The following is a 22,091-nucleotide window of genomic DNA, read 5'->3' as shown; positions in this document are numbered from 1 at the left end:
TTGTATAACGTGACGCTAACAGTACGCCGGTACGGACACCCGATACGCTTCACATAGCACTCGTTTCACGGCACACAATCTTGTTTCTCCACAAACCATGCTTAGGACAACACAGCGTAGTTCGCGCACGTTTCATTCAAACACACGACACGTGGGCGGACGGCTCTGCCCCCCCCTCGCTACAGCGATTTGCACAAGAGCGGGCGGGCGGGCGCGCGCACGTCCGAACCGGTCGGCACTTCCCCGGTTTGCTACAGTGCGTGCGCCGCAAACAACACAATAAACTCGTAATAACGGATGGATTAGCCCTAAAGTAACAACACGACAACAGTTCTTTACCTGCCTCCCTCAGAATCGCTCCATTTACTTCGCGGTGCGTGGCGGAAACTCTAGCGCCCCCTGCTGCACCGGAGAGTAACGACGCAAAGATGGAGGAGGGCGCGTTTCATCTTCAGACAAACGTCTCGAGACGCCCGAACTATCATTATACGCTAATGTTGTAATGTTACGGTATTCGGCACACATAAGCTACAGGGACAGAACAGCAGGGACTTATTTTATTTTTTAATATCATATCTAATACCAAATCATGTTCACATCTGCTTGTAGCGGTATAAAATCATCCTGTCAGAATGCCAAGTGATGGACAGAGACATTAATTGAAATGACATATAATGCATGTCCTCCAAAGTGCTTCAGCAGGACTGAAAGAGATGTGAACGCGTACAGCTTTCCTGTGGCATTTCACCTGAACGCACCGTGGAAGAGCCCTCATTTATGCAACTGCTCGTGTGATGTGCACTGCTTCATATGGTGGAATGTGACAAATTAACTGCTCCAGAGTCATGTGTCTGCATCCAAGTCTTGCCTTCTGTTGGCTTAGTTGGTGTAACACCCTTTGTGTTGTTCTCTGAGATGTGCTCGCTTGGGGGAAAAGCATCTGCTAAATGAATAAACGTAAGCTGCCAGTCTGGGTGTGTGACGGCTCAGGATTCCATCCCTTCCCCTATCGCAGGGCCTGGAGAAGTGCGTGTCTGCTTACTCGCTGACTTCAGCTACAGACACCATATAGATACAAAGAAAGCACCACAGACACGCTGTCTGAAACTGCTTGTCCCGAGCAGGGTCGCGGTGAGCAGGAGCCTAACCCAGCGACACAGGGCGTAGGGCTGGAGGGGGAGGGGTCACACCCAGGACGGCATGCCAGTCCATCAGAGGGCACCCCAAATGGGACTTGAACCCAGGACCCACCAGAGAGCAGGACCCAGCAAACCCACTGTGCCACCGTACCCCCCCGAATGCCACTCATTTACATTTATTTGGGTAGCAGATGCTTTTCTCTAAAGCGACTCCCAGCAAACACCATGTAGTAGTGTCAGCCCACCCCTTTTCACCCAAGGTGGTTCACAGTGCTAGATAAACTACTGTCCTCTACATGCTGAAAGTCACTTATTTACAAACCAGTCTATGGGGGTGCGGTGGTGCAGCAGGTTTGGCTGGGTTCCGCTCTCTGGCGGGTCTGGGGTTTGAGTCCTGCTTGGGGTGCCTTGCGATGGACTGGCGTCCCGTCCTGGGTGTGTCCCTTGCGCCCTGTGTTGGGTTAGGCTCCGGTTCACTGCGACCCCACTTGGGACAAGCGGTTTCAGACTGTGTGTGAAACACACTTCTCAAGCTATTTAAAGTTATTGATTCACTTGAAAGCATATGTTTGGACTCTGCGAGGAAATCCACAAAAACTCCCTACACACTGAGTTGGGATTGAACCCCTGTTCTCTTGCACCACCCAGGGACTATGAGACAGCAGTACTACTACCTGCACCATACAGACATTGTTTACATGCCATTCAGACACTACCCTGTCTGACCTTCTGCAAACATCACATTTCACTACAATCTTTTAAAGCAAATAGTATGGTCATGCTGCACATTGAACTCAAAATTGGATTGTAACTGGTATATTGAGGACTGCACTGAAGATTTAAATGTATAGGTTAAGAATATTGGCAATTCTGTTTTCATTTGAAGAAATCCATTGTTACCGGCAAGGCCACTTAGTGTCTGTGGCCTGAACCAAGTCACTCACCTTCATTTGTGTCCACAAAATCAAAGAGAAATGCATTCTTACTATACAAACCATTAGTTAATATGTGAAAATTTGAAATAGAAATGATAGTACTTTGTCATGTTAGTACTAAACCCCTCGAAACACAAGTGCTTTGAATCTACAATACCTGAGTATTAGTTTAATGATATGTAAAATAACTTGTCCCAATCGGATACAAACAGCAACGTGTAGCATGATGTCTCATGAATGAAATAAAACTCCAGTGCACACAACAGACAGTGGGGAAGAGTTTATTCATAAGGCGATGAGAAGTGTTCCTGTTACACTACATGCACACTGCATAAGTTAAATAAGGAAAAAAAATATTGAAAATTTTTATTGCAAAGGCACACAGAGTTATCCAGTTATTCTGCTGTAACATGAATTTTCCATGTAACACACACACACAAACTTGTAAATATAATTGCTTTTGCCAACACCTGGTTGACTAACACTGTTCAACTGGAAGCAACAGAATGTTACATTTTACCACACAAATCTTGCCTTTACACTGTTGATAACATTGGACGATTCTTTAGTATAAGCATTTTATCTACTAAGATTTATTTGTCAAGAGAAATATGAAGAGTATGAAGCTTTATTTCACACTGAAACATCATGTAATATTGAAAGGACTTATGGTGGACTGTAAAATAAGTTATGAACAAGTGGGGAACAAACAGGCTGAAAGTGTGCGAATGACTGTGTTCCACTGATGTAGGGATGAATTACCCAGTGTAAGTAGTGTATCTAGCAGTGTAAATCACCTTGGTGAATAAGGTGTGTGGGCTAGTAACACTACATACTATCCATTGTAAGTCGCTTTGGAGAAAAGCATCTGCTAAGTGAATAAATGTAAATGTAAGTGAGACCTAAATCCAGAAGGAAGATGTAACAATTACTTTTTAGTGGAACAGCATATTAACTTTGTAGAATTTTACAACAGTTATCACAGTATCATTGCCCATTAAAATAATAGAAATTTGCCCAAGGTAATAGAAAACTAGTTGCATTAATCTCTCCAATTTGGTATTCAGCTAGATGACTTATAAAGTGAGTTTGAGGTGACTGTAGTTAACACACTGGAAGTGGGGGGGGGACTAAAAGTAATGGTTTATGTACTGTGAACTAAATTTGGTTTTTAAAAATTGTCTGAAGATTTATTTGACAATTTAAAGCTGTAGGTCTTCCAAGCTTCAGCATCACCTTCTCCATATGGCTGTTGCAACATGGTGTCTACAACTTGGGGCTGATCAGCCAGGATGTTACAGAATACACATAATGGTGCAGAACTGAAGGGGGGGGGGGGGGCAGCAGTGCTAACACACCCCTTACAGCTCCACAAGACTCTTTCAGGGTATCACTTCAGCCAACAAGGTTGGGCCAATGACACCCAATGGCTGGAAGACGGGATGCGTGGAGCCCAGCAGACTGTCTTACGTTCTGATGCGATTGCCTTCATTTTCTATGGAACTGTAGAGAATATACAAAAACAGAAACCCTTGATAGAAATATTTTTGATTGCAAGAGTGTTGGGAACAGTCTGTGTATAAGATGAATTTATAAAATGGAATCTGAGGACAAATTACAGGAATTAGCATCTTAGTTCTGTGTCATTTCAGTTATCTTAGGTTCCTGCTGTCTATTGAAAAGAAAGTAAAGCTTATATACTTTTTTTTTTTTTTTTTTTTTTTTTACAAATATATACTTTTTTAATAATGGTACACCGGAAATTAGACACAAATATTTTCAAAACTTGTTCATTTAAGGGAAACGAGTGACACAATCACAGAAGCATTTTCCCATTTCAGTCTCTGTCATTCAGTTTATTGCACAGTTCTCTGCATTTGCAATAATTTTCTCTCCACTCACTAGTTACCAAAGGAGTACTGTGGGTCAGTTTGGATTTTGTTTGATGACCCTTCCATCCAGAGAAGTGAATGTGGAAAAATGGTGAACACTTCTACACAGATGAGAAACCCAGGTGTCCTCGCACCATTCGCTCCAGGTGCATCTTGGATTTGCCGTAACAATGAAGCGTGCTGCTCATCATAGGGTCAAGTAAACCACTCTCTGTTCATAAAGATCGTTCTCCATCGGTAGCTCTGGAATTATTTTAATCTGAGGACGTACTCCTCAGGCTTTTGTCACTCCAGTCTGAGTTACAGCGGTCTCTAATCACGTTCTTCTGCAGGGTGGCTAGCTGCAAAGCAACCACGCCGACACTCAACTTAGCGTTTATTAAGCCAGCTCTTGCACGCCAGCTCTGACTTCGCCACCAGCAGCCGCAGCTCGTCTCCCGATGTCCGAATGAGATCCCGACCACTGCCAAAGAAAGCAAGCTCTCAGTGGATTTTGCGAAATACACTCAGCCCTCATAATGGGGTCCTGCGCAACCACTACAACTACTTATGAAAATGGATACCCTCTTTTCATAGAAGAGGGTTATTATTTTGTACAATGGCATTTTTGCCTGTTAGGCTGTCATTGTATTTCCACAGCAGGTATTTTATTCTGTATAACTAGTACTGAGAAGCTTTGGAACAGAGAATCACTTGGATCCTCAAACCCAAAAGGTTTTTTTTTTTTTTTTTTTTTTTTTTTTTTTTTTTTTTTTTACACACCCCTCAGTGGTGTCAATCTTGCCATTTCCCACCTAAATAGTATACTAATCTCTACATAGACCTGGAAACAATGATCGCTAATGTACCGGCAGAGTTCAAATATTGATGGTTGGGCTTTATTCCTAATATAGTCAATTAATGGAGACATATTTCTTCAAGCAGTTTGGTAGCAGTCGCGCCTAATTTGCAGTAACAGTTTAAGTGCAGACTGACACGTTTGTGTCCATCCAGTGCACAAGGGATGGTTCTCACTGAAGTAGAGCGATAAAGGAGCTTTTACCTGTTGTAGTCCATTCCCACTAGGCTCACTCCATTCACGGCCAGGATGCGGTCTCCTTGACTCAGCTTCTCACACCACGCAGCAGGTGAGTCCTCAACCACCGACTTGATATAAATCCCTTTCATTTTCAGTGCCGTTTTCTACCCACAGAGTAAGAAAAGGGATTGCATGAGTATTGTACATGCGACAAAATACCATGCTCCGCACAGCATGTTAGCCTAAAGCAAACAGTTCCCATAATACAAAAATCAACAATACTAAGTGAACAGTAGAGAATTTGGGTGAACAGGCAAAAGGTGGCGCTCTTGGGCCTACATTTCCACCAACAGGACTGAAAATAAAGAGCTCCAAGACCACTGGATCACACAAAGGCTGAGTATCTCTGATCTTGGATGAAGGCAGGCAGAGCTGAACGGGAGCAAATGTATTGTGCTCTCATATGGCATTTAACCAGTTTACCGTAGCAAAACAGGAAAGGAAACACATGGCAAGGAAAGTGATTACGAGCGCAGGCTCAAGATGTATGGGTGCAGAGGCTGGGAGAGGCTCTAGGAATGACCATCCCAGTGGAACAGCATGTAATGAAAGGCTGAAAGGGTTATAATCTTTTCCATTCTGCCATTTAGCTCACAGCCCTTGAACTCTTGGGTTTACATCCCAGAGCCAGAGTGGTTTCAGTAACAATAGAGGCATAATTTGTAATTTCATGGCATTGTACAACTTTTAAATGACATCACGCAGTCCAGGATAAACACACAGAGTCTCCGGAACATGCCGAGTCTCACGCATTGGGTTTCTCTTCTGGAGCCTGCAGCTGAGCCCAACCAGGGCTTTGTCTCAGGAGAGGAAAAGCCGTGGCAGCGGAAAGGTCACTCGGTCACAGGGATCGTTCCGTACGTCCTAAATGACGCCGCATCCTCCCGATTTGTGCACAAGTGCCCGCGTGCCCTTCCAAGTAAAATAATTACACGTGCAGCTCGGCTTCTAGAAACTTCAATTGAACCGGGCTACTGTTTTTTCGTAACAGCTAACTGAACTGCCATCGTAGCGTTTTGTAACGCTCTTCTAAAGATGATGTTCTCTCACACACACACACACACACACACACACACACACACACACACACACACACACTCCAGCCATTTCCAGTTACTTCTGAGCTCCCTGACCGCACGGCCACATGAGCAACGCGGCTTGTTCGGCTCACGGACCAAGCGGACGCACCGGTGACGTCATGCTGCCCGGCAGGCACTCACAAAAGACCAAGGACTAGTTAATCACACCTCTTGAACAGTGATTCAGCAAAGCCTCAAATAAAATCTACCAGCTCACCACATTGTAGTAATGCCACCCTGAAGTGCTCTTTCCACAGTGCTGCTGCCCTGGGAAAAAGGCCCATTCGAAGACACCTGCTCCCCTACACCAGTTCCAAGATGTACCCCATTCTGACAGATCAGCTTGTTTCTCCTCTGCCATGGTTCATCATTTGCTCTCACACACACACTCACACAAGAGAGAGACAGAGCTCATTTCTGTGTCACTACCATAAGCGAGATGAGGGGGAAGTGCAGATTTTTACACCGCAAGTTCCCTTCCCTTGCAAACACACCCTTGTGACAAAGCCTACTAGAGCCTTTCTCATGACAAAAGAGATAAGACCGATGTGTTGTGGGATGTCTTACCGCACGCAGACATAACATTTTTGGGGCGAGTAGTGTGAGAAGTCCAGTGGCCGACCGACCACTCGCTCTGCAAGGATGTTTGGCAGAAAGTCTCGGCCTGCTAAACTGGGACGGAGCTCCACCCGGGAGAAAACCCATTGTGGACAAGGACATATGTACATGTGGGCAGTTTGCATTTTCATGTCTCATAACCATGCATTACCATAAAATGGATCTGGCTATGTGTATGCGGGACTGCAGGATCGCCAGATTGGTGGATCTCTGGCAAAGGCAGCATTTCTATGCTTGAGGAGGATAGGAGGAGTTCTGGATTGTAGTTAACCAAAGTGAGCTGGCCGTGGCCCTGGGCACACCCCTCGCGGCACCATGGGCTCCGGCCCCTTTTGGCTGGCCCACTCGAGCCTTGGGAGAGCAGACAACGGAGGCCCGACCGGACCGCTAATCCGCTGCTCAGGTCAGACTGATGCAGGGAAGGCAGACAACAAATGCCTTGTGTACTCAAGAACAAGCTGTGCCCACGGGTGACTTTCCGAATCCCTCTGGCCCAATTCAAGAGCGGGCTATATATGGGCTCAGGGTACATCCCCACACCTGTGCACTCAGGTCTGAGACCATCTTCTGAAGGAAATCTGTGCCAGCAGCTCAAATTAAAAAAAAAAAAAAAAAAAAAAAAAAAACACCTTTCTCCGCACAGTGGTTTTATGCCATTTGTTCGCAGATGGAGGTGCAAGAGAAGCTCTCACTCACCATTCCGTCCACCAGAGACAGACCGAGCCCACTGGGTCCCTTCTGCAGCTCCACAGTAAACACCTCTTCATCTCCACCTGCTTCTTCTTCCTCGGCGGCACAGCTCTCACCTGTAGACCGCATCAACAGCATACGTATTCATTGACTGTACCCTACGTCGTCTACTTCTCAAGTGTCACTGAGAATCACATTACATCGATCACTTTGTCATATATACACACACACACACACACACACACACACACACACATCGCTGTCTTTTACTAATTAAGTGATCATCAATACAGCTAGATGAACAAAACTAGCAAAATGACATTTAACTAATACATCTGGCACATCTAACCGCGCACAAAACTGCATCTAGGCATTTCTGTGCATGTTCATCTTTGCAACATGTCCAAGCACTCCCAGCCTCGACAGGGGTAAGCAGAGGGTCATTCTTACATGCCCTCACAGCTCACACCACACCGAGCCCCTTCAGCCTCCGAAACCTTTCACTCCGGCTCCTCCTTTCAGAGGACACTTTATGCAGGGCACCACAATGGTAATGTCTGTTCCTTATCCTGTCTGGGGTTCTGCTGCAATCCCCAGCATGGTATGAATACAAAAGGTGGGAAGCTAAGGATGTACCATCTCTATTGTTCACACTGGCTGTTTTTACTTTGGAAGAAAAAAAACTTCTTGTCATTAGCATCTGTCTCGGTGGTGAAAGATGAAATGTTTCCTTGGACTTTGTTAGTATTTTCACAGCACAGTTATCCTTTTGCCCTCTACGGATTACCCATCACAGCTCATGGTATGAATGCCTTTGTAACAAGGCGGACATGTTTTTTCATGCAAAAAAAAAAAAAAATGTTTAGACAAGTGGCATCACACACACTGTTGTACTCAGAGCACTGCATTGTAGTTTAACTTCAATGTGGAAAACACATGCCTCTGTTACCACAACAGCAAACCTTAAATAGCATGTCTGAATTACTGAAGCGCAAGCAAACGTTTCTGGAAACATCTGCTTTATAGAGGAAGCCATACAGACAGCTGGCCAATCTCTTCTGTTACCTTTGGTCTGGAGACGTGCATCTTCCTGGGAGCTGGTTGTGATGCAACAGAGAGTGTCCTCCTTCTGGCCAGACTCCAGCTCAGCCGACTCCTGGGGCGTGTGGGGCGGCGTAAGGAGGCAAGTCGGGTCCAGGGCCGAACGCTTGCGGAATTTCAAGTCCACATCTCTGGGCAGGGCAGCCTGGAGCTCCAAGCTCTTCAGCTTGTGGGTCAGAACCGTCTCGTGGGAGCTCAGGCTACAGGTGGGTGACTCCCTGATGCCAGGACCGGCTGCTGAGTCAAGATTAATTTCCTCTCTGTCCCGTGGGGTGTACAAAGGGGTTTCTGAGTCCTGGTGTGGAGCAACACATGCAGGAGGTGCCACCTGCTCTTCTTTCTCTGGCTTTGATAGCAGACTCTGAACAGTGGGATGGCCCAGTGAATAAAAACGAGAGGACATTCAGTATATTATCTGCACCGTCAAGGGGGTGAACCTCAAACAACAACAAACAGGGCCTCTTCCGTTTATTACTGGGAGGCATGCAGTGGGTTACCTGCAGGAGCTGCTTGGGGCTGGCAGGAGGACCTCTGGGAGAAGAATCCAGGAGTGAGCCTTGTAGTCTGGCCAGCTGCTCACACAGCCTGGCATCACGGATCAGCTTCCCCAGCTCCAAGTGAAAGCCATCAGTAGGCAGAACAAGAGGTGGGTGGTTGTCAAAGCTCTCCAGGATAGCAGCTGCAGAATTCAGACAGTCGAAAAGTCAACGAATGACAGAAGAAGTGGCTTGATTTGAGAAGCAAACACTCAAGATCTGGAATTCGGAAGTAATGAATACATTATTTAAGTTTAGATAAAAGTGTCTGTTAAACACAGACACAGTTAAAATAAAACTTGTGGCTAAGGAGAATACAAGCACCACTAAGAAAACCATGCCCCTGGGTTTCCAGCAGATAAGCCGAGCCATGGTTACATCCTGGTTACAGAAAGAATGTGGGTCAGAGCCTCTGAGGGTGGAGAGGAAAGCAAACCCCACCAAGAGGGTCAGTGCCGTGGACAGGGCAGGAGCAGGCTCACCGGGCACTGACACCTCCTCTTTACACTGGGGCTACACTGATTTGTAATTGAGCCAAGATGAGACACCTAGAGATGTTTCATCACACACACATCATAATACTGCGAAGAACTCTCAACCAGTGCTCATAGGGGTCTTTCGTAATTGCGTTCTTATTCTGGACACAACATGATTGTGTTGGCTGGGTTGTTTCAGGCAGTGGAGCTATAAGTCCCACTGTTTCAGGAAATGTGTTGAGTGGGTGTGGAGAGCATGGTAAACATCACCTTGCTTAGGGCACCAACAATATGAGGTTCAGCCCTGGGTGCAGCAATACCCACCGGTACTTAGAGCCGCCTCTGCTTCCTGTGGCGTGGGACTCCAGTGGGCGGGACGGGTGCGACCCGGGTCGTACTCCCGCAGCATGTGGTGCAGCTGGGCCGGGTTCAGGTGCGAAAACTCCCCCCGTAGAGAAGGCCAGGAAGCCTGGGGAGGCCAGAGAAACACCAGCAATGGGCACAGTGCGGAAGCACGTGGAAAGGTATGACAAATGTGCTCTGTGGCCATCAACATGTGGGAAGGCGGAACACAGCGAGAGGATCGATGTGGTTCGAACCTCAAAGCAAGCAGTTGCATTGAAGAGGGCTCCCTATGGGCTCTGTATGCTTTAACAGACAACATCTTAAGTGAAACTTGTCTGGTATCCGAGCTGAGTTTGCAGAGATGAAAAGCGCTAGTATTAACCGTTTCCTGCTACTGGGGGCACAGACAGGTTGAGATCATTACAGTAACAGGCGGCACCCTGCGGCGTACATCTGGGTCTGTTGTGCGTCACTATGAAGATATAAAGGATGGGGGGGGAGCACGTAAGTAAAGAGTGATGAGAGACAGGAAGCATCTCATCGCAGCGCTGTCACCCCTGTAAAAGGGACAAAAGGTACAACTTACCTCCTTAATAATGTAGTGTGTGAGTGACAAAGAGTGTGTTCCACTGATGTATGGATGAGTGACCCATTGTAAGTAGTATCTAGCAGTGTAAGTCACCTTGGTGAATACGGTGTGTGGGCTCGTAACACTACGTAGAGTTCATTGGAAGTCACTTTAGAGAAGAGTGTCTGCTAAGTGAATAAATGTAAATGTAATAACCACATGAATTCAAAGATACAGCAGGATCGTAAAAAAAAAAAAAAAAAAAAGATTTTAGGTACACTTGGTAATGAATGTGTGTGCCGAAGGAAACCGTCTTTTACATTTGGATTTTTATTAAGAACTATGACACGGTGGCAGTGTAGCTGTCAACTTGCAATAGGAGGAGTCCGGTCCAAACTCTACCCCCTCTGTAGTACCCTTTACCGTAAGTAGCCGAACACAGCACGTTGCCTTCAACAAAAGCATGAAATGAACGAATGACTGTTTTCTAGAACATCCCCCGTCCATATTGCGCAGGGTGCAGCGTACATTTGCCCCGACACTTCGGGGCAATAAACACGAACACATGTAACAGGTAGACAGGTGACATAACAATGGAAAAAATGAAAGGCTGTTAACTTGCTGGGTGTGTACAACAGTCAACAAAAGACCAAAAAATGTTGAAGAAGCGGTGTACAAAGAACGCACGAGGGCGTCTGCTCAAAGGATAATGTAAATGCACGAATTCACTCACATAGCAACGATTCCACACCAACGTTGTGTTTCGTACCGTATCTGAGAATTACTTTACTCCATGGTGGAAGAGATAGCAGAGCAGTTCGTTAGCCTACATTTGCCCATCGATAGGGGGTGGTGTTCCTGTTTCTCATGAACACAAATAATGGTCCCGCTGCTGGAAACGGTTGTGTTCTCTAAATATTTCAGCACTTCATATGTGACACAGTCCGCCACGAAATTTTCATAAGGAGCGGAATTCTGTATAAACCATACGAATTAAGTACACAAGTTTCTCAATTAAACCAAGATACAGTTCACACAATTTTTGTGTGTCAAAGTGTTCAGACTTAAGTGGAGGACAGAAAACCTTTAAAAATCAACACTAACTTATTACTTTCATAAATTGTAAAATAAGCACGTGTCTGGAACTATAAAGAGCTATCTATCCATATGAGCTATAACGTGATGCGTTAAAGTGCTACGTATGCAGTGATTTACCACAACACAAAGGCCTCTGGTTTTATTCACTGCCCAAATATGTTTGTGCTGCCGGATTTAATCATTTTTTCAAAATCATTTTCATATTTTCTAAAGGGGAAATTAACCTAGTAGACCGTGTTTCGAAATGACCTTCATTAGTTCCTCATCTCGCTTTGGCATAACTTCTGCATTAGATCACGATTTGCCAACACTGAGGTCACACTTTTTTTTTTTTTAGTACTTTCCTTTATTCACACAATAAAGGCTGGGGTGTGAACCAGGCCACGTGTCACAAGGAATCGTTAACAGGTTCACAGAGTCTGAAATACAGCTTATTAAAATCATGAGCACCAGACCAGTTACGCCATCATCTCTTCTCTCTATTAAAACAAAAAAAGGCTGAACTTAGAGTCCCAAAAATTAAAATTAAAAAAAAAAAAAAAAACACCAGCATTTAAACTGCTTTTTGCTGTACTTAAGGTGTTAATATGTTACAGCTTTGTATTTTAAGAACAAAACAATTCCTGTTAAAGGAAAATGGGTCAGCTCCACACTTCCTTAATTTCGGACCGTAGGAAATAGCACAAGGGGATATGTTTGAAAAAAAAGCAAAATCAGGCAGAATTTCTTCTATATTCAAATACTTAGCAATACAGCTTGACCCCAACAGAACGTAAACTCAGTGCAGTTCACATCTTTTGACTTCATATAACTTTTTCTTTATAAGCGGCACTTTGTTGCATTATATTTTAAAAGGTATGTTCACTTTGCACTGTAAAGTAGTAATGATTACAGGGAAATGGATTCTTTTCAATATATTTTTCAAGGATAATATCTTGCAGGGGGGCGCGGTGGCGCAGTAGGTTTGACCGGGTCCTGCTCTCCAGTGGGTCCGAGGTTCGAGTCCCGCTTCGGGTGCCTTGCGATGGACTGGCGTCCCGTCCTGGGTGTGTCCCCTCCCCCTCCAACCCTGTGCCCTGTGTTAGGCTCCGGTTCCCCGCGACCCCGTATGGGACAAGCGGTTCCGAAAATGTGTGTGTGTGATAATATCTTGCCAGTATCACACATCATTTTAATAAAATTTCGGATGACGCGAGTTTTTTTTTTTACATATCATCCAAAAGACTCAATTACCAGCAAAGTGTCAATAGCACCATAACATGCTTCAAAACCTGGCCATCAGAACTAATTCCATCATTAGATTACTTGCACTGATGATTCTGGGGCTAGCTAATTATTCCACATAGAACAAGAGGCACCTCGGAATTGCAGTACTACAATGTGCAAGGGTGTAAAATACACACTGCTCTATCTGCTGACACAAAGCCAGCATCAGGTAAGAACCCAGAGAACAGGGACACAATATACTTGTATTAAACACCACAAAGAATGTGAATCTTATGTGGTTTCTGAGGACCTGGTGGAAGTTTGAGTGATTGTATTCATATTTATTTAAATGAGAACAGATGTGGAAGGGAGAAAAGGTAGCATGTAACATCTCTGACCTGCAGCAGGTTCTCCTTAGGTGTCGCCAAAAGGTTAACGGCAGCGGAGAGCTTCTGGAAGAAGTCTACTGCCAGGTGGCCCAGTTCGGCACCCTGCGCCCAGTCCATCAGGAGGTCCAGATTAGCATGGATCTGAACCCCTTTGGACCACTTGTAAAATCCACCTCCGGAACCTTGAAATGACATAGGGATATTATGAACACCTTCCGAAAGCCACACATTCAGGATTTAAGTTAACCCTGTCTGGCACATGCTTCATTGATGAAAATTCCACAATGAGGAAATCCAGCTCAAACTGGACTCTCACCTCTCTCCATCAGCGTGTTGAAGAGGGAGGCGTTGATGAAGAAAAAGAGGTATGCGAACAGCTGGGTGGTGATGTCCCAGTGCACCTGGAAAGAGCACAGTAGCTCTAGGGTGCTCTTGAGCACAGCGAGGACACCGCCGACACCTTCGGGCACCCGCAGTCCTTCATGGTCCGAAAAGGGGTTGCTGTCCAACACGGCGGGCAGTGCCGCATACAGTGCCTGGTGGGGACAGGGAAGCATCTTGAACGCAGGACCAGAACACGCAGAATACATCATGCTTTCACACATCTGCATCTTCATTTGTTGGCAGACGCCTTTCCAAACACTGTATTGATCAATAGAGGAGGGGGGCAGGGGGAAATGTAGTATAGAGGAAGGTAGATTCCCTTACTCTGAAAAGAAAACTCCAGTTCCCCATTTCTTACAGGTTTGTGTGCAAATTAATTTTCACAAGGTTGCAAAGTGTCCTCATTGACAGTATGCAGACAATATTTTAAACAATGACAGTATGCAAAGAGATATTATATCACTGCTCATACCACTCTCTTGGTTATATCACTGGAGAATTAGTGTATGGGTATATCACACATTTTCAACCAAATCTACTCTCCACGCTTCTAACAACAACAACTGGCATACAAAACAAATTGCTGAGCCATTTATACTTTAAGGCATAGTTTCAGTAACATATGTATAACATATTGTAACAACCCGCATAAGCAAGAGTTTGGGCGGGAAACGGGTCTATTGTAAACAGATGGATTATGGGTAATTGTAAATTAAGTGTTCAACCACTGTGGGGAATTCCAGGGGAATATAACGGGGTGACTGTGTTTGGGAGTGTGTGGAGAAAAAGTCTAGGAGTGCTAAGCAGGCTGGGAAGGCTGGCTTGAGGTGCAGGTCCTTGAGGAAACGGGGTCCTCGGACCGAAAGCATTATTTTCCTGCGTGCTGGTGATCTAATAAAATGTTTGTTATGAACACTGCCTATGCATCCTTCTTTGCCCCATCTGAACCCAGAGCATCGTGCGCCACAATATATCTTTTAAAGAGATGGCAGCATGGAAAGCAATAAGCCCACCTGAGCAGGACCACATTTAAGTATTCTATATAGGACAACCTTATGGAAATCCAAATCAGAATATCCAAATCACTTGACATAGGAGACTAATGGATCCACAAGAGGCCATCTAGTAGCCATGACATGTCTGGGCAAACTGAGGAGAGCCAATAAGCATCTTGTGCTTTCAGCAGATCCAAGGACAAAGACCCCGTTCATAAAGTTCTCCAGTGGAGCTCAGCCATTCTGCTGATGGTTTACAACCCCAGTTTTAGTCCGGCTCTAAGTACTTCACATCTCCTTTTTTCTGGTGAGCAAACATGCAAGAAATCAACTTTTTCCGACACAATTCCACACACATTTGAATTTCCATTATTACTCCTATTAAGCATGGAACCCCACTGCTAGTTTGTTGCTCCCAAAGTTGCTGTTTAGACACTAACCGTTTCCCGAGACTTCGATCTCGCTCATTGCGGCAATAAAACGTACAGCACCATGACCCGAATGCATTTTCCACTTAGAGAACATGCAAACTCTGCAAAGACAGAGCCGGGACGAGATTCAAACCACAACCCAGGAATTCTGCACTCTTTTTTTAAATATGCACATAAAACATTAGGTGAATTACTAGACCTTAAAGTAACAATTATTCTTTATTACTTCCTACTGTGTGAGGTATTGCTATAAATCTCAAGCACATATAATGCCGGGAGTGAACATTCAGAGCCTCGGCTCCCTTCCATTCAAGTAAGCACCTGAATGAGGTTGAGCAAACCGGAGGGGAAAAATTTTTTGCCAAATCCAGCCAGCAGCATTCATCACGATCCGGGAGCGAGTACATCTCTTTGTACAGGAACTCCAGCTCCAAAAACACGCCTTTGTTTTCTGAGCAACACCAGCAGCTGTTTCCTCCCCCATCAGATGGAATTGCATTAAATGCCCCCGAAAGTAAACATGCACTTTTAATCTCTGTTATTTTAGGTCCGCAGAGTCAGTTAGCCTTATTCACTTCTCTGTTTGCTTTTGATATAAATTTGCTGCAGAAAAAGCCCAGGCAGGCAGCTTTGAAAGAGAACAGAACTCGCGCAGGCACCACGGAGCGACCGCGTCCAGCACAGGCCCACAAATATGCTCAAATATGGGAAAGCAGAGCCGGCAGATGGAAAGAGAGAAAAGGAGCAATCCTCAACCGCTCTCCTCCTCTGGTTACAATCACAAGGCAAGCAGTAACCTAAAGAATTTTCTGGAAGATATGGCGCCTGACAAATTATGAATTCTACATCTGAATACAAATGAATCGCCAACTGCGGTTAGAAAAGATGCCGAAAGCGACGCGGAGGAGGTCAAGCAGGACAGCGATTCGAACCCGAAGAGAAAGAAGGAGCAGCTCTCGTGTGATATTTATATACAGCTGCAGCTGAAGCTCAGCGGCGCTCCTACTTCGAATCCTTAGCATGTGGTACAATGGGCCCTGTGTCAAGTCCACCAGTGGTGGGGGGGGGGGGGGGGGGGGGGGGAGAGAAGTCATATTTCTACCACTAGAATTAATGACATTTAAAATAAGAACTGCTGTTACTATGTGAGTGTAGCCATTGTGGGCCTCATCTGTGAAATCACAGCCCTTCACTGGCACTGTCAGTAATAAGCTTCATTCAGCTGGAGGCCTTCATGAAACAACTTTTGTTCTGCACTAAACTTTTATATTCATTTTCTGAAGTCCCTTATCCAGTTAGCTTCATGCTGATCCAGAGCTGGTCCTGGGAGACAGGGGGAAGAGTATGGAGTAAACCCTGGACAAGAGTATGGTCAGTCCAACACACCAGCCAATCTTATAAACACAGGCGAAAGTAGTGGTGTTTATTTGGAAACACAGAAACAGGCTAGAGTCACCATTTCCCCTCAGATGGTAAACTATGAGCTTTTTTTTTTTTTTTTTTTTTTTTAAAATTAATCTATGTCACTTCTTCAGACAGCTAAACAAATAATGTGCAAAAGCAAATTGGCAGTACCAGACAAACATGCTATGCTCTAACAGTGTTTGTACCTAAACACTAGATATGTTGCTTGGGAAACAAGTATCTATCAAATGTGTAAATGTAATTATGTTTTCTTCAACAGCCAGCTGTTACAAAACAGGATAATAAATTGTAATTACAGGTGTAAAGCCTTTAAAATATGTGACATTTACAGTACATAGATTTATAGCCTGTAATGTTATAAACACAGACAATTCCGTATTAGTGTCGTTTTAAAGTGATACAGTTCTGTACGGTACCAGTCTAAAGACCAAGTACGGCTGAGCAGTCCGGGCAGCACCTGCACGGGATAAACTGCGCAGAAGAGCGCACGCAAGCAAACCCGCAGCGGTCCTGAATCTCTGGGAATTGCTGCAGAAGAGCTAAGAGGACCACGAGCTCATTTCTTGCTCAAACACGTTAACCAAAAGGGGAACACAGTTTGCAGCACGCATCTTCACGCCTTGCGTCCGTACCGCATCCGAAACGTATGCCAAAAAGCAACGTATTCTTAAGTTTTTGCTTTCCCGCAACGGTAGTGTTTTCAGAGTGTTTATTTAACCTCACCAGCAGTGTCAAGAGAGTGTTTGAGACTATGAGTGTTTATGTTGCATTTCCCTGTGAGTAATGGAGCGTCTACAAACGCTTTCACGGAAGCGGAGGAGCAGCATCATCGTGTAGCAGAACCCTTCAGCGGTAGCGGCCGCAGAAAAGCACGTCGGATGTCACGCGGTGCCGGTGACAAGTTATTCGCCGCGTGGTTCCCGAAACCTCCGGAGTTCACCAACACAATGTGCAGCCCAGCGGTGGATTGTAAGCCAACAGGGACTCGCTGGTGATTTACAAAAAGATCGAGAGGCTCACAAAAGCAAAGGAACAGATCTAATCGTGACTTTGGATCTGCTTTGTAGGGATGGAGAGTCGAAATTTACAAAGAACTGTACAACAGTATTTTTTTAAAAAAAAAAAAAAAAAAAAAGTCAAAATGCCTGTCACAACAAATCTCCAAGAAAAGAATACCACTACAAGGCAAGTAAGAAAGCAGGCAACATCTTCCCAGCAGTTTTTTTTGCCTAGAAAGAGCTGAATGCAGCATTTGTGTCTCACTTTGCCAATCAACATAATCTCGTGCTGTAACTGTAGTGGCCAACATTAATACATCTCTGCTGACACAACCAAAATGAAGTACAAAACATAACAGCTGAAATTATTATTATAAAAATATATTGCATAAAATGATTAAAAATAAATAACTTACTGCATAAAAAAAAGGACTAACATTCCAATAAATCTCTCATTTTAAGATCACATCTCACAACAATAGTTCAAAGATCAATAATCAACAATTACTATATGAAATTTCAGCATGTACAGGGCATTTTCTATGATTAATTATCCCCATATCATTCAAATACTATTTGCATTTTACAGTCAGCATGACACAGCTGGCACTGCTTGAAATGCCCCTCTGAGCATTATCATTTCTTTTGGTACCATCGCTATAATTTGAATGTTTGATATTCAAGTGGCCAGTGAGTTTTTAAAAGCAGTACTGAAAAGCTATGGAACATTTAAAAAAAAAAAAAAAATCACAGTGCAATGTGGGCAGCAAATTGCATAGTTGTTAGAGCTGCTGCCTCACACTCAACAGTCCCTGGTCTGAAACCTACATCCTGCTGTAGTACCCTTGATAAAGATATCTACCCCAAACTGCTCCAGTAAAAATAACACAGCTGTATAAACACAATAATTCTAATTAGGTTAATGCTGCAAGTCAGTTTGGAGAAAAGTGTGCGCTCAATAAGCGAATATAACGTAGAGTTTAGTGTAGACTTAAGGTAAATTCTTGGTGGCCATCTGGCACGCTTTGGCATGACTGGTGCTAACAGCAGAACTTGCTCCATGTGACCCTGAGATCTACCTGACGATCTGCTCTATGACACAGTGTCCACCACACCACGCTGCCAACTGCCCCTGTCCTCGGCCCTCCGGAGCCTCGACCGCAGCGCCTCGCTTCCTGCCCGCTTCCTGCGCAGGAAACAGACAGTGAGGATGCGGTGCCTCCCTCCGGCCTGCGCTTCTTCACTCCAGCTGCTTCCTGATAGGCTGCAGTGATTACAGATGCTCTCCTCTCAGCACGGTATCAGCTAACCTCTCCGTCTCCTCCATGTCGGTGGGAACGTGTTGTATCTGTCCCACACGGCGCTCTCGTCAACAGACGACGCAAAAGGGGGAGGAAAAAAAAGCTGAAAAGGAAGCGCTGTCATTCCCACATCAATGACTGTGTGAACAATCTGTTCCAACGCTTTTCCAACCTTCGTCCCCCAAGGTTACGGAAACGCTGACTGCACCTACAAGATGTTAATGGGAATGATGTGGCTTTTGCGCAAGAATTGCGACAAACATTTTTAGTAGGGATGAACCTGAAAAGTTCAGATGTCTTAAAAAAAGTTCCATCCATAACACACCTGCAGACAGGGGGGAAGAGGAAAAAAAAAAAAAATGGAGCGGTAAAAACTGTTACAAAGACAAAATTCAAAATGTTTATTTTTCCTACATTAAACTCTTGAGTCAGTATGCAATGGCAGCAAGAAGCACAGTAGTTACAGCTATCACCTTATAATTGAAATAGCCAGGTCAAAATCCTCCTGCTCATAGCAATACCTTTGACCAAGGTACTGACACAGTAAATATTACAATTCTGGATAAATAGATAAATAAGTAAATAGCTTATTATGATAGGTTGATAAGGTATAGTATACCTATATTGTACCTTGGAAGTGTGAGCCAAGGGGATAAATTGTTGATTGCAATGATTTTAAGATCTTTGAGACACACAACTGACTATCGCTTTGAAGGCTGTGGTGAACTTGGCGCCACCCATCTGTCCATCCGTCCAACTTCAATAACCGCTTGTCCCGAGTAGGATTGCAGTAAGCCGGCGACTATCCCGGAAGCATTGGGCACAAAGGCGAAAGGGGGTACACCACTGGATGGAATGCCGGTCTATCTAAACTCAGCACCACAATTAGTAAATTATATGTAAAATACACTGGTAGGAGTACATTGTTAAATTTTTTAAAAAAAGCTAACCAACTATAGCAAAGTATTTGACAAAAATTCACTCTTCCCTTTGTATTTTCATTGCTTGAACTTCACAGGCAAGTTTTGAACACAACGCATCAAACAGCATGGTTTCGCATTCAACTGTTCCTCTAATTCCTTCCTTCGGTGCAGTTTGTTTCTCGGCATTGGCACCATCACAATGATTCTCAAAACCCATAAAGAGCAACGACGAAAGACAGTATTAAATAAATAAATAAAGCCGCGAAGCACCACAACACATCTGAGGTCCGCAGCTTGAACTCGGTGTTGCCGAAATTGGGCCGTCAGCCAAAGCCTGTGTGGTAACAGGCCTAAACAATGGCCCTGTTGTCTGCTATCGGCACACCAGTGGGCATTATGTGGCCATAATAATACACTGTTTATGCCAGCATGTTACTCTGGAGTCTTTCTGTCACTCTTTGTTGAAAGTGCGAGCCTGCGGCTGGTGATTGTGGATTCGAGTCTGGTCTCAACTGACATTCCACTGTAAGCATGAGTGGCTCAGCAGCGCAGAAGGGCCTAAGGCTGTAACGATCGTCCATGTACCATGGCAACGCCGCAAAATAATTTTTGTTGCAGAGGCACGACTTTAAAACACCCTAGGTGTACTGTTGCATGGAAGACACCGCCTACCCATTTCCCCATGTGACACATTACAATGGGCGACTAACGCTTGAAACAGATCCTTTAGGTCTGTAAGCAGCAACTCGCTGCATCTTTGGCTTGCGTCCTTAAAAACACATCTCCGATGTCAACAACTCTGGCACAGCGCCAGACAAAGGCAGGGTGTGGAACTGCCGGGGGTGTAGCGAGGGAAAGCGGCTCAACTGCTGTTTCGTTCATTTAAAAACCATATATATTCCAGCAGCATAATTTCCTGATTGCGCTAATATGAGAAATATTTAAATCAGTCAAAAATAAGGTTTTTTTTTTGTTTAAAAAAAAAAAAAAAAGCACTCATCTCTATTTCATCTTTGAGCGCCACTCCGGCTACTTCCAGCTACTCAGGGTGTACTTTCATTACCCTAAAGCGTAGTAGCAACACTTGGGTCTGAATTAAAAATAATTTGCTTTGTGGAAATGACATGTTCTTTGTGCTCCTTCCCACATTTCGAAATAAACCTCAAAGAGAACTAAACGATTAGATGAAAAACAATATAGCATTGTTAAGTAGCTATAAGAACCACTTCCCAAGCTCCAACACTTCAGATGTATTAATATCAATGGCACTTACACCAATTCCAGTAACCTATATACTGTTCTTGTAAAAGTCACATTGGCATGTTTTTGACAACTGTTAACAAGTGTTGGACTCTACATAGGTAGAAGGATAACTGACTGATGCATTCATTTTTTTATTTTTTGAATATACAAAGATTGTCAAAAAGTTTCTACAATGTCTTCATCTGAATACAGATTGTTAGAAAACATTTGTACACCAGTTTTAAAAAAAAAAAAAAAAACACAGAAAATAAATACAGCAATAAAAACACTTCTGTTCACTGCGCCCATCTCCCACCCCCAACAGTTTGAAATGTCACGCTGCTTTCTCTTAATATCGATCAAGCATTAAAAATTGAGCACTGATCAGCCTTATAAGGGTGTACTCTCGAGAACTACGAGAGCTTCTTTTCTTGACCGCCCTCAGAAAGGATTTTGACTGTGTGCCACTGAAAAAGCCAAACTCTGGAAAATGTTGCTTCCTTACTTGTATAGAAGTCCACTTCTTTTTCTATACAAATTACGACCAAATCCTTTATTTGATGAGGTTTTCCTGTGGGCCTGCTTCATGTGAAAATACAATTCTTTCCAATCCAAACAACTCAAGCGAGAGAGGAGTTTATGAACTTCCACCAAACAACTGACCAAGAGTCAGAAAGCGAATGTTTGATTTGATTTAGACACCCTCCACAATTAAACAGCACAAAAAGGCAAGATGAAAACCTCTACCGTTCACACAACGAAAGCTTAGTTTTTCATTTAAATAAAGGTGTGCTCTAACCTTTGTCACTTTTAATGTAAAATAAAAATTATACTAAACCAAAAACCACCTACCCCCCCCCAACTACCACCCCACATTGCCTTGAAATGTTCACAGGGTTATCGCTTTTGAATCCTGCTGGTCCCATTCAGCCTGCCAGCAGCTTCCTTCGCTAAGAGAGACGCAGCACTCGGTCAGCCGGGACTCAAGAGGGAACTCCTCCCCCTCCAGATGGGCCTGACCTACTGGACGGCCCCAGAGATCTCCTGAGCAAACGGGAACCACCCTTCTACCAAAACAACTGTAAGGCAGGGACTGGCGACTAGTACAGCAGAAAATCCTTAGAATAATCATAATTAAATTATTTAAAAGTACTTTTGGCTAATAAATCCGAGCAAGACATGGATCTGGTTGACATTTCTTTCCATGTTCCATTCAGTGCCGGTGATTTCAGAAAAGATCCT

The 22,091-nt window shown here is 44.3% G+C and overlaps 2 protein-coding genes across 3 annotated transcripts in view; both read right to left on the bottom strand.

Annotated features, from left to right (window-relative positions):
- Positions 1 to 397, bottom strand: part of LOC108939853 (uncharacterized) — a 44,990-nt gene extending 44,593 nt beyond the window's left edge. For both annotated transcript variants that reach the window (XM_029246586.1, XM_029246588.1), the window contains exon 1: positions 340 to 397. The gene's annotated coding sequence lies outside the window, so the exon portion shown is untranslated. The remainder of the gene's footprint in view (positions 1 to 339) is intronic.
- Positions 398 to 3,836: 3,439 nt separating this feature from the next.
- radil2b (Ras association and DIL domains 2b) overlaps positions 3,837 to 22,091 on the bottom strand; it is a 35,178-nt gene continuing 16,923 nt past the window's right edge. The window contains exons 9-16 of the mRNA XM_018762148.2: positions 13,467 to 13,686; positions 13,160 to 13,332; positions 9,869 to 10,013; positions 9,030 to 9,211; positions 8,497 to 8,893; positions 7,438 to 7,547; positions 5,009 to 5,148; positions 3,837 to 4,429 (exon numbers count right to left, since the gene is read on the bottom strand). Coding sequence (XP_018617664.2) covers positions 4,336 to 4,429; positions 5,009 to 5,148; positions 7,438 to 7,547; positions 8,497 to 8,893; positions 9,030 to 9,211; positions 9,869 to 10,013; positions 13,160 to 13,332; positions 13,467 to 13,686 — 1,461 coding nt within the window. The 3' untranslated portion in view covers positions 3,837 to 4,335. The remainder of the gene's footprint in view (positions 4,430 to 5,008; positions 5,149 to 7,437; positions 7,548 to 8,496; positions 8,894 to 9,029; positions 9,212 to 9,868; positions 10,014 to 13,159; positions 13,333 to 13,466; positions 13,687 to 22,091) is intronic.

This window comes from Scleropages formosus, chromosome 20 (assembly GCF_900964775.1).
Source record: "Scleropages formosus chromosome 20, fSclFor1.1, whole genome shotgun sequence".
Taxonomy (NCBI): domain Eukaryota; kingdom Metazoa; phylum Chordata; class Actinopteri; order Osteoglossiformes; family Osteoglossidae; genus Scleropages; species Scleropages formosus.
The sequence above is the reverse complement of the archived record's forward strand: the minus strand, read 5'-3'. Positions and strand labels throughout refer to the sequence as shown.